Source organism: Rhipicephalus sanguineus, chromosome 3 (assembly GCF_013339695.2).
Source record: "Rhipicephalus sanguineus isolate Rsan-2018 chromosome 3, BIME_Rsan_1.4, whole genome shotgun sequence".
Classification (NCBI taxonomy): Eukaryota; Metazoa; Arthropoda; class Arachnida; order Ixodida; family Ixodidae; genus Rhipicephalus; species Rhipicephalus sanguineus.
The window spans coordinates 2,552,170-2,565,316 of NC_051178.1; the positions used below are offsets into that span (position 1 = coordinate 2,552,170).

Genomic DNA, 13,147 nt, shown 5'->3' on the forward strand with positions numbered 1-13,147 from the left:
TACTTGAGCTGGCCAGCGTTTGCCGGGAACAGGACCTTGCTCAGGCGAGGGCTACGGAGCGATGCCGTAGGACAGTGCGCTCGGGACACAGCCGATGACGCTCCCTGGCTGCTGAGGGTGTCCGTAATTGCCATCCAGTTCCTAAGACGTGTCCTTGAACGGCCGGTGACTACGGTGCGATGCCGTACAGCGAAGGAGCACGAGACTATGGTGCGATGCCCTAGAACAAAGGGAGCCAGAGCGTCCGGAACAAAAGCCGACGACGCTCGTACCCCCTCACGCACTCCCGATCGAACACGCCGGGCCCTATACCCACGTCATCCTCACTTTTTAAAGAGGATAGTCTATCTTGGGGAACTTCAACGCAGAAATTTTGGTCTGCCTGTCTGTCTTTCTGTTTGTCTGTCTGTCACCCGATTCAGCCACCCGGCCAAAGTTGAAGCACTTGATTACCGCCCACCTATCTTGAACTGGTATGGCTGTTCATACTTGTGAACGTTGTCAATCAAAAAGTAAATATTACGCATATCTGAGGCGCAACATCACTAGGTAAGTATTAGGTGGTGTGTTCCTTTAATAGAAAAATACATAGATACGTAATCCTAAAGACCCTAGGTTCTTTAGCTGCGCTGATAATGCGGCTGCGCTTAAAATGCCATGCTAGACGCGCCGACGAATGCCCTCTGCCACGGAGAAAGGAAACCCTCTGCACAAGCTCATGTTTCCCGACGTATTGACAGATGGCGTCCATATCTCACGCAGCGCCTCCTCTATCGTCACTACACGGCATTTGCAGCGGAGCACGCAGATATGCACCCAATTTTTGTATCTCCCACTTCGTTTTTCTCTTCTACTCAAGCGGTTATACATCATGCTACAATTGGTATCTTTCTCTTCTTTTAACACATTTCTGCAGTTACCTCTTTTTTTTTTAATTTCGAGAGTTTGCCCAACGGCATACATAGATAATATACAGGTAGAGGCCGGCTTCCGCTATATACATCAACAATGCTCTATGGTGGGGCCCATATAGCCACAAATCATAATCCGGTGGTTGTCGGATGAAGGCCCACTGTTCTCAGGTAGCGCCGCCGTATCTGATTCAGGTCAGGGCATGTCCACAACAGTTGCTTGATTGTAACCGCGGACGCTTCAGTGGTACAGAATGGCCAAGTATCCCCAATGGTCCATGCAGATGTTGCGGCCAGGCATATGTGACCGACGGAGTAAGTGCCGCCCCCACACGAAGTCTCCGCAACACCACCTCCTCCTGGCGTGTAAGCCCGCCTGGGAGGTTCGAACCACACGGTGGAATTAAATCTCGTGTGGTGCGGCGGAGAATCTCCTTGCGGTGGAGGAACTCACCCCAGGGATCAATCGGGAAAGGCGCTTCTAGACTACGTGGCAGCTCACTGTGGGTGGCGGTGTCAGCTTGTATGTGAGCAGAAAATGTGTCCCGTGGTATCCACTGTATCCTTATCTGGCCAGGCATCTGTGTAGTTATACGCTGTATATCGCCTGCGAAAGTGTGCGCGTTATATACCTTGCGGAGCTCCTTTATGCCTGATGTAGAGTCGGTGCGTATTATAGTAAACGATGACGACGATGCGGAAGCCGCACTCACCAACTTTGCTGCGTCTCGTATTGCCAGAAGTTGAGCACTGACCGATGGAACTGGAGCTCTCAGGAGGTATATGTGACAAAGTTCCACGTACTTGTAAGAGTAGCTACGAAAACGGTGCCTGCCATTGAATTCACCTGTAAGACCTTTTTCATTCGCCACATTTTTCAATTTGTGAAGCTGTTGAAAAGCCCATACACAACAGAGTTGTTTGTTGCCGATTCAGCGAGAGGTTGGAGTGAGAAAAATAGCAAAGCGTTTTTGGCCTGCCGATCGTGTTGTCAGCTATTCTTGCGTATATGCCTTCACTACTCGTTAGTTAAAATACAGAAGACAAGTTTGCCACGAGCGACAAGCTGACGAGAAAAATGGGTAGTGCAGGCTTCAACGATCAGGCGACTGCGACTACATCATGTATGCTGAGGATAATTCTAGAAATATTCACATACTTTCCCCTAAAGCCAGCCCCTCCCAACTCTCTTCGAGGAATTTTTGCGGATCAGGTTCGCCGAGCAAATATAGCACTTCTGGCGTAATTGATGCACCTGTATGTCCACGCGGTTGCAGTTTTCACCTGAACTATCCACGTTTCTATGTCAAAACAAAAACAACAAAAAAGCTAGTTTCGCAGCAAGGGTGGGGACATAAATGCCGCAGGAACAAATTGTAAAGCTGTACGAAGTAAGGCTAGCAGCTAACTTGTCGCTATGCCATCTGTTGTAACCCTAGAACCGTAAAGACCAATGCACAGCGGAGCTGAGAGGAAGCCTCAATGATGCAATGCAAGGTTATGCAGAGCTAGACGAACAAGGGCATGGTTTAGCACTCAAGGAACGTCCTCTCTGCCTGACAATGTGCATGTCTCCAATCTCCAACTCACCTTTCTCCTGCACTGTGCTATAATTTTTCTCCTCCTCCTCTGCCTCCTGAGCCTCCCGGCCTTTTTCCACGCTATGCTATAGTATACCATAAATGGCTATGCTATGCTTTACCCTCTCCTCCCCCGCTTTCTCTCCTCCTCACCTTCACTTCTCTTTCCCGCCTTCTTTTCTACTGTACTTTACATATCTATCCTTTGTTTTAACCCGCTCGCCTCTTCTCATTCTCCCATGACTCGTTCTCACCCTTGCAATACTAGCGATACACGGCTAAGCAGTGATGTACCCTCTCCCCCTCATCCTATCCATCAGCCTCTGCCTCACTTCTCTATGCTTTTACCCACTTCCCGCTACATCACGCTCACGTCATTCCTCTTCACTCCCACTTTTCTTTTACACACCCTTCGCCATACCCCCTCCTCAACTTTCTCCTCACCTTGAGATTATTTCTCTTAACCCTCACTTCCCTTGCCCACTCCCTTGCTGTGTTGCACATACATGGCATACCGCTCCTCCTTTTTATCCTCCTCATGGTCACATCACTTCTCATCACCCCCACTTTCCCACCGTTTCCTCCTCCATACATCTACTAGCGGCTTCGCACGGCGCTAGTAGATGGACTCCGTCCTTATACCTGCGCCACTGCTTCTCCTCTCCGCTTGACCAGCTGCACTCTCCAGCCTCCGACTCGGCTCCCTCTTCCACTCGCATCCTCTATACTATGCTATACCCCTCCTCCACGCACCCACTTCCCTTTCCCACCGCTTGTTCCTCAACCTCACATCATCCGCCTCAGCCTCACTTCCCTTTTCCTCCCCCTCGCTATTTAGACAAGCTTAAACTGCGCGAAGACAACGCATAAGAATATGGAAACGCGCACACACGCGAGACGCGTCACGTGTGTGCGTGTTTCTATGTTAGAGGGTAGCGAATTAGGCGAGCTGGAAAATGCTCATGATGGTTTGGCGCAAACGGAACACGGACGAAAAGAAGAAAAAAAGAGCTTGTGTTCCATTTGCGCTAACCATCACCAGTGTTCCTATGTTCTTACGCGCTGTCTTCACGCAGCTTACACTTCTCTGCTGAATCTATGAACCAACTAGCCCAACAACAGGCCATACATCTGCGCTTCGTGTGTGTGCGTCGCAGTTCCAACTTTTCTGCTGGATGATATTGTGCCCGTTTGAGCTCAGCTTTATTACCTCCGCTGTAAAACACTGGTGTAAGGGAATACAGCCAATCGAGGGAGTGAAGTGGTTTTTGTGCAGTCTGTTGTCTCAACCCGAAGCTGTGAGATCACAGCACATAGAAGGAGATAGGAGCCGTTTGGTGATCTCTACCGAGTTAGCGGGTGCACCTGCGATCGGGGCCATGCCCTTATGATCTAAGTTCACGCTTGCTGCTCAAGTTATGCCCTGCCGGCGGCAAGTTATCTTTCCGTCCAGTTTACTTTCTTCACATTCACATCTCAATTATTATAAATAACACCCCCTATATCTTCTATGACATTGTTGTCTGTTAGTTCTCATTATTATTGTCTCTAAGGAAGAAAAACGAGCCCTTAAAAGTCATCTTCTTTCCCACCTTCCCTGGCGTTCATGCTCCTTCGCCCGAGGAAAGACGAGCGGGCGTTTCCTCTCTGCTTGAGAAGCAAACGACAGCGCGCCTCGGACGCGTGCTGATGTTATCTCACGCGCGATGGAAATGACCGGCTTGTTTCACCTCTGCTTCAGCCCAGTTATTCGCTCCCACTCGCGTGCGCTAACTTGCGTGTAGAACATACGATGCGCGGGGCGATGTTATCGATTTGGAAAGTATGCGGAACATGACGGCGGTGGTGACGGGAGTGCCAATATATTTGCTGTAGCAATGAAACTAATATCGCTGACCGCGTGGCATTCAAACAGCCGTGTGTATTTCTAGTATTGAGTTGGCGACATGCGAAAGACATTTTCTTACCTGGCAAGGTTAACCCTGGCCTTCTGTCCACCGCTAAGGGAGACCCCTCTGTCACCGACCAATGTCCTGTCACCGTAGGGTAGCAGAGTAAGGTCCTGCGAACAATGCTAATCACGTGAGAAATGCACGAAACATTAAGGAATATAAATGCTTACACAGCAAAAAATTTGGCCCCTGTTTATGGACAAAGCTGAAGGTATAGCGCTGCCGAGCACTTTTCCGTGATCCTAATAAACGATTTCATTAAAAAGGAGTCTTCTTAGGAAGTGCTTTCGTTAGCACAGATAAGACAAAGCACTCGGTCACTTCGTTTGAATGCGAACACTACTCCATAACCACAATAGAACAATTTCCTTTAAAAAAGTATTCTTACGTACTTCTTACGTTAAGATACTGCAGTACGGTCGACCCGTATTGTCGAATATGATACGGCAAATTTGCCTTATTGCAAAATAATGGTTTTGTACCACGGCTGCACCATAAAATCTGTTCGCAAAATATGAAAATGCTTCGTTTTTATGAACAAAATTTCATAGAAGCTTTGCCGCCTATGCAGGTAACAGTCTGAGTATACACTGGCAACAAGTGAGCAGAGGTCGACCAATCCACTAGCCACATACGTCCTCGTGCACGTTCGGTATGGGTCTGTGGTTGTTGTTTCAAGCAGTTGCTTCGTGACGTATGAACCATAGTTCAAATAGTTTTCTTTTCCTGCATCTTCGTTCCTGAGCCAGCATCGTCGCATTGTTTCAGTCGGAGCTATAACCTGTCGTCTAGCAGTATTCAGCAAGGTGTCTTAAAATGCGCTGCATGGGTGGCTTTAGCAACATCCCCCTTTTGTGTTCTTTGAACGTCTTTGGCCTTTTCCTGCCCGTTTCGCTGATCTAAGTGGTGTCGCGATCCCCGCATTCTACTCTGTAGATGACCCTGCTCGAATCATCCGCAGGTGTGCGGTCTTTGGGCTTTGTGAACACATGTCCTAAGGACAAGGTATACACAAAAACCGCCGAAGATTAGAGCAGGGTCATCTACAAAGTACAATGTGTGGATTGCAAGACGACTTACATAGTCGAAACGGGTGGAAGAAGGTCATCGAAGGTTAAAGAACACAAAGAGGATGTTGCGAAAACCACCCATGCAATGTGTTCTAAGACCGAGCTTGTTGAACGCCGCTGAATGACAAGGCACTACTTCGACCTAATAAATTCGACGCTGCCCCGTGTATAAAGGTGGGCGGAAAAGAAAAATCCTGGAATCATGGTCCATTCGATGCGGCGCTTTAGCTCGCAACAACAGCGGCCCCGTACGAGATGTTTACAAGGAAATGTGCGACTAGTGGACCGGTCAAACTCCCCTTATTTTTGCCAGCGTATACTGAGAATGTCGTCTGCATAGGTGGCAAAGCCTTCATGCCATTTCGTTAATAATTGTTAAGTCAAAGTAAACATTTTACAATCAAGCTACACATTCCGAGCTGGTAGATGTGGGGGTAGTATGCCATGTGTATATGCACTGTACTGTGTGAACTTGCAGATGAGTGAAGCATACCTGCTGCTTCATGCCAAATAAACAATGAAGTACACGACTACATGCTTCTTTAAATGCCAATTCGGCAGATGTATTCAGGAACATAATTGTCAAAGTTGTCGCAAGCTTGTTATGAAACTGTGTGCACGGTCCATGGACAGCTCCACTTCGCTCCTTTCTGTACGTCTGAAAAGGAAGTGAAAGAAAACACCTAGAGCGACAGCAATGTTCTGAATTTATGCCCATTTAAACATTTCCATGGTGCATGTGTACATGGCCTCACTTAGAATCACTGTTTCAGAAATCAAAAAGGGAGAAATGGTACATTGCAGATATTTCTGGACTCGTTCTGATCACATGAAGAACAAGCAGCGTGATTACGCGAAGATATTGCTAGAGTACACAAGAATTCAGGATTAAACACACTACATACTAACTGCAAGAGTATTTATGTACGTGCATAACCAATTCTATTCAATTATTGCCATGATGTTCCAGCAAAAGTCTTAACAGTTACAGTTTTTGTAACTACTTAATGCTACCAAGAAGGCCGAGAGTTACATGGGTGAAGAAATGAAGAATTGGGCACGTATAAAGTGGATGAGCTCGCACAATACGAAGCAAATTGTAGACCACTGCGAAGGGCTACTGCTGCAGTGGATATATAATAAGGCTGAAGATGACGAAGATTGATGCGTAAACGTAAAGGGTGAGCATTAAACTGAGAAGGAAGGTTTCATCAGAACACAACATGACAGTTTCATATCCTGTACACCTTACCGCGACAGAAATTGACCTGAAGATGGCTGATTGAACGAATGTCAAACCATTGAACAAAGCGTGTTGTTGGAGCCGATGTTTCAACAAAATCATGTGTCTAAACTCTAGCAGCAACCTTGATGCGATTCGCTGCCCCTATAAACATATGTCCTCTTGTCGAATCACTAGTTCCAACCACATTCGTTGTTCAACAATTTTATTATGAGCTGTACATTTTGTTACATTCATTAGAAACCTCAACTCTACCAAATGCTACTATGGATAGATAGTGGGTGCAATACTTAAGCTGCAGTGTCATAAACAGGTCACCGGCTATTCAAACCTTTTAATATACCAGATCCACAAAGACTACAAACCTTGAGGCAAGCACAACACAAAGAACAAGCATAAGGAAATTGAAAGAGGTTAACTTTAATAAAGAAGGTATGAATTAGTCATCCACCTATTAAGTATACAAGGCCGTTTTTCAACTAAATGCTTTACTGTTGAAAAAGGTCATGCTGCTAAAAAGATCATACCTGTAGTGAAGTGATAATTTCAAGGACGAAATTTCGTGACACTGAGAGCGTGCATTAAATTTTGTGCACGATAAGCGTTAGGCGTAATCAGAGAGGTGGAGAAGGTTTCGGATAGCAAATACCAAAAAAGAACAGCTCTGAGTAACTATCGGAAGGATAAGGACGAAGTAAGGAAGGAAGCATATTCTAATACGCTAGTGGTATGTTTCAAGCGAGGTCATGTTGCCTTAGAATATGCAGTCATAAAGTGAGATCCAGTAAGTAGGTGTCAAATGCACTGGTTGTGAGAGAGATATGGAAATGACGGACCACCATTTAAATAAATGTAAAAATGTCCAACCATGTGCATGTTTGGAACTAGCTCTCACGAAGCCGTAGGTTTAGAGAAGGCTTGATAAAGATGAACATCTCCGCAAGAGAAATCAGTAAAGGACAGATGGAGGATGGGTAGTAGGAAAAGCAGGGAGAACAGCTAAAAACAAACTTGCACAAAAACAAGGGTCCTTATGTACAATGCCGAAAGATAAGCTACCAATTTATAAGTGTTTTAAGGAAAGAAATTTGTTTCAGGTAGGAAGGCATTAAGCGAATTCAAAAATTGAGGTCGGCCAATTGCATGACACTGCTTCGCTTTAACGGGAACACCCATAACATCCACCCATCTACAGATGTGAAACTGTGTCATGCAAGGTAACTTATACAAAGTTATTGCTTTGAGCAATTAGTGCGAAACATTTCAGCAGAGCACCTAACTGTGCTGGTTACTACATGATTAAGACGGGAACAAAGAGCGCTGGACACAAAATGAGGAAAAAAACTAGACGAGGGTGACAGCACCCTCGTCTATTGCTCTTTCTTCGTCCCGTGTCCAGCGCTGTTTGTTTCCGTTATAATGCAAAATATATCTTTCTTTAATCTGAAGGTGACAGCGTTTTATGGCTAAAATGGTTTACTAACTTGCATTTCAAGTTATATTTTTTCAGCCACAAGGAAGCATTGGAAGATGCTGATGTTCTAATCAGGAGAAACATTTATCAGGAGAAAGACCAATTCTTTTTTATGGAATACACACAGTTGATTGTCTAAAGTTCATTGCCTTTGTGTTTTGTGCTGTTCCCTTGTCATTTTCCTTGAGACGGTTGTATAGATGTTGTTGCTTTATCTTGTGTTTTCTATACGTTATGCTCCTGTTTTTGCTTAGGAAGATCATTTTATGTGTAACTTAACATTGTAGCCCACTTTGCAATACCGCTTACTGGTGTCAGTAGTATTGTCAATTAATAAGTAAATAAGTAAATAGATATCCACTTTGTCATAAAACTACTGTGACAACAAAATAAATAGAAACGTTGCACCCAAACTGTAACAGAGCCAGAAAAAATAGCTTTTTTACCCATATTGCAGCTTAACTTTTGCTACGTAGCATTCCAAGCAGAAATATCTCCAAGATAATATTGTGTGGTATACTTTGCTGGCAATTTGTATTCCATTTAAAAAATATACTGCTTGGTTGTAAGGAAGAAAAATTTACTGCAGTGAATAATCCCTAGCCTGCACAAACAGTCTCGTTCCTTAACCTTCGCTGCACAGCACATTGGCACCGGATTCACGCGGGTGCCCCTCTGCTCATAGAGTGCAAGTCCAAATGTTGCAGATTTAAGCAACACTTCGGTCTGAAATACCATGCAAGAACAGTGATGTGCTCTGCAGTGAAGGCAAAGCTCCAAGAAACTTCACACAGCCTTGTTATTTATCATATGAAAAGTTCATTTTTTGCTTGATGATAATATTACACCTTAAAAACTTTGTCTTAATTATCACAAGAGGAAACCACACTATGATTTGTAGGCGATATTTTGGCTTGGAATGCTACACTGTGAAAGAGGACCCGCAACATGGGTTGAAACGCTATTTCGTCCAAGTGCCAATTTTGAAGACATTTCTGCTTCTTTTTGCCAGCAGCATTTTCAACCCTTGGTATATTCACTTAACTCATACTGTGAATATATTTCCCATGAAACATTCAGTTTTTGTTACAATATACTTAAAAACGCTGCATTTTGCAATGTTTCTTCAAAACTGCAAATAGCCTAAACTAAAATCAAAATAAATTCGACTATCATAGTCATGAAAGATTGGTGACTATGTTAAGAAACAAATGCTTTGGAGTAATAGCTCGAAGCAATAATCATGAGTCAATTAATTTGCCTGACACAGCTTCATTTCAGCGTGCAAAGTTTGAAAGCTCTTTGCTGCATCACGAAATTCTTTCCCCGAAAATAGCGCTTGAACGACTACTTCCCATATTGAAACATAACAGCACCACTTTTTCAAAATATTGGAAATGGTCAAGAAACGAAATGGCACACTGGCGTGAAATGGCCCAAATAGGTACTAAATAAAACAGTGTGCGCCGTGAGACAGTAGAACGAAGCACCAATCTGCTTGTATTGCTAAATTACTTGAAAACCCTGCTCTGAATAACTGCCCACAAGAAGTTGATTGTTAAAAAATTACTTTAACCTCTAACCTATTTTTATCTATCTCTATTATAATGACTTCCAACCTTTGGCACACACACAATGGCACAATGCATTTCATATGATTCGATGCCTTCAAACAGCACGCAAGGTCATATGTTAAGAGATAGCATAAAGTCTGGACTAATTTTAACCAGCTATGTTTTTATAACATGCAAACAGAGAGAAATACACAATAATTTAGTAACTCGCCCCTTCTAAAAATGTTGCTGTCACAGCTCCAAATTCCATTCACGGGCTACACTGGCTAAAATATTAAAACACAACTGCATTTGCATCTCAGTGGTGGATGCACACAAGTCTACACCAATGGGCATGCACTTTAGATTGACTTCAAAAGCTAGATATCCAGTAATCCTGCCGTTGGTGAACACTACCAAGTGTATGAGCTGAACTATACATAAGATAAATTGGATGCTTGGGTGTGTTGGTACAGCGAAAACAAAGCAGTGCAGAAGACTGAGCACACGAGCACAGCACTGTCTGTGTCTTCCTTTTTCTTTTGCTCTGTCTATTGCGGTTTTTTTACACTAATGCATTGATTGCGGAAGCAATGGCTGCCGCGATTTGGTTACCTAGGTGGAACTTTTTGGGTCTTGTACTAAAGTGCTCTGCTGTGCAATGCAGCTGTGAAAGCAACAGGGTGTAACATTAGGGTGTAACAATAGTGGACTACAAATCAGGGAATACAAAGCATCGATAATAATGTTCAGCCAAAATAAAAGACTTCAGCAAAAGCTTTAAGACACATACTCACAGGTTAACGCTCATTCACAGCTTGTATGGCAGCCCCATGATTTCTGTGCTTCCATCTGTGCGTGCCTTCCTTCCGCCTTTGGGCAAGTTTGTGTAGAATGTCTGCCAGGAAAACAAAAACGTCAGGAACAAGTTCACTTTTTAAGCATGCCTCACATAACCCAAATTAACTTTTCTCGCCCCATAAGGTAACTGTTTAGATAGTGTCCATACAGCCGCTGCTTTGTCAATGTATAGCTCATAACCAATTAGTAGCATCCAACATGACACCTGGTGATTGTCAAAGCATATGAGACAAAAAACAGACCAGTATAAGCAAACAGCAAGCGGCTATATTTCGCCATTATATTAATTTCTAATCCAGCTCGATGCATTCATTGCCTAAATTTAATTTACACTGCTATTTTGGTGTTCGCCCTGAACTTAGTTTACAAATAAGTCACTAGATAACCTATTTCTGTTAGCACTATATGAATACATGCTAAATAGATGGGACATGCAAACATGGATACAAGAGAGAGTCAAGACACCTAAAACGGCGAGATCGCTAACCGGAGGCTCAACACCTAATCTATCTTTACATTGTCAAGAGCGTAAATGCACGCCAAAGTTCAATGAATGCACAGTTTTGTACAAGCACATGAATGAAGAAATGCGTCCGATGGTAGAGGCCTGGCATATCGATAATGGCATTGCACAAGGGAGCCAACCGTCGATTAACTAGCATAAAGAAGTCGAATGCTTGAGCAGTTATCTCTCACGTAGACTATCCCGCGTGCCAAATAGATAGGTATAGCCTCTTGCCTGGGCACGCGCAGATAAGTTTTTGTGCCTACTTTATTTTGTGCGACTGTCCAAGTTGACTTCTCTCTTGTGTCTATGTTTGCATGCTTTGCCTTTTTAACATGCAAACATACCAACTAGCTCAGCGGTCTGTTATACTAAATACGTATGCAATCTAGAATTACCACTCTGTTCACTTGCTGAAGTAATAATAACAATAGGGTTCTGTAATGTGAACGTGAATTTAAAGCACACGAGCCTCTAGGAGTTTCACCTCCATCGAGAGTGCAACCACTGCACCAAGGACTGAACCAGCACAATTCAGATCAGCAGCTGACCATTATAACCACTGTATTACTGTGGCGATGTTCACTAGGTAATGTAGGTTAAAGTTAAGGATTATGAAAAGAGCTGTAGGTTGAAGAAAGACATGCAATTAAACAAGGAACTTCAGACATTATGCAGTTTAAATATTTCTGTAATGCAAAGGGCTGGTGCTCAGGACATGCACCTAAGGAACTCGTGCTCAGCGTCTCTTTTTCAACCAAAGCTTAGCAGAATTAATGTTCCTGTCTACATATTGCTCTGAAAACCACAGTTAAATAGCTGAAAAGTAAACAATATAGACAGGAAGAAATCAATCACTTGTACACCTCCAGATGTAAATACACCAAACACCCTGGACTGAAATGCATTGATTGAAAAGATATCATTTAAACAAAGCAGCATAGCAATGAACTTCCATGTAGCTGCCACAGGACAAGAAGAAGGTGGCTCTGGTGCCATGAAATATCCATAATAGCACTTATTGCATATACCAGGAAGTTTTCTATGATAAATGTCTAAATTATACCACTCAGAGAAGCTGACATGCTATTTTAGAAATGAGCATTGCAAAAAATAAAGCAAGAAAGCCACGTGACGTGTGAATTTACCATTCGATATTTAAAGCTAAAGGGCAATTAAACAACCCCGGAGTCTCAAATCTGTGACAACTGCAAGTTCGTACAATGTGAACATGTTGTCACAAGAATTTTTTGATTTAGTGGTGTCATAATGAAGCCACAGGGGATAAAACAACATTCCCGCTGGTTTCAGTTTCTCGCTCAGCCTCACCATCGTGAAGAGGGGCTTCCTCGATGTGCCACTGTGCCAGAGCGGCGCAGTGAGGAAACACAGTTCAAAGACTGGCGAGATAAAGGAATTCGCAACACTTGTGACAACCACAGAGCCTATACCGCATCATTGCAGAGACACAATGCCGTTTCATATTGCAGAGGACTATTCGACAGTCAGCGTTACTTAAAATTCCTCATAGGCAACATTACACCACTTTGCTAGCAAAGAGGACTGGTCAAGCGCTTAAAAAGAGGCGCGGTTATTGTTTTAAGAAGTGGAGTGTGTGTGATATTTGCACAATGTGATTGCTGCGGCCCTCTGTACGAATTAGCGAGCTTGTTTGGGAGGTGTAAAAAAAGAGGTCAGAGCCTGCTGACTGGCCCTTTAAGAGAATGTAAACATACATTGCAAGGAAGTACACTTGTAGACATATCACTGTAGGCGATAAAAAACAGGCAATTAACATGCTCAATGCATGCAGCGTAGGGATGTCTCACACCTTTGCAAGAACCTTAGTATGGTGGCTGCATGTTTGTGTAGGCCAGAAGCAGCAGGCACGTGGCTTCCATGAATTTGACCCGTTCGTTGAAGGGAAACTGCTGCTCACATCCTTGTAGCACTGCGTTTTGAAGATGCTTCCTGCGATAACAAGATGAGCACAACACA

At 43.8% G+C, this 13,147-nt stretch overlaps 1 protein-coding gene across 2 annotated transcripts in view; it reads right to left on the bottom strand.

Annotated features, from left to right (window-relative positions):
- Window positions 1–13,147, bottom strand: part of LOC119386408 (ATP-binding cassette subfamily C member 4) — a 1,176,877-nt gene that overhangs the window by 586,362 nt on the left and 577,368 nt on the right. For both annotated transcript variants that reach the window (XM_037653719.2, XM_049414333.1), the window contains one exon: window positions 4,459–4,553. In XM_037653719.2, the coding sequence (XP_037509647.1) occupies window positions 4,459–4,553 (95 nt within the window). The remainder of the gene's footprint in view (window positions 1–4,458; window positions 4,554–13,147) is intronic.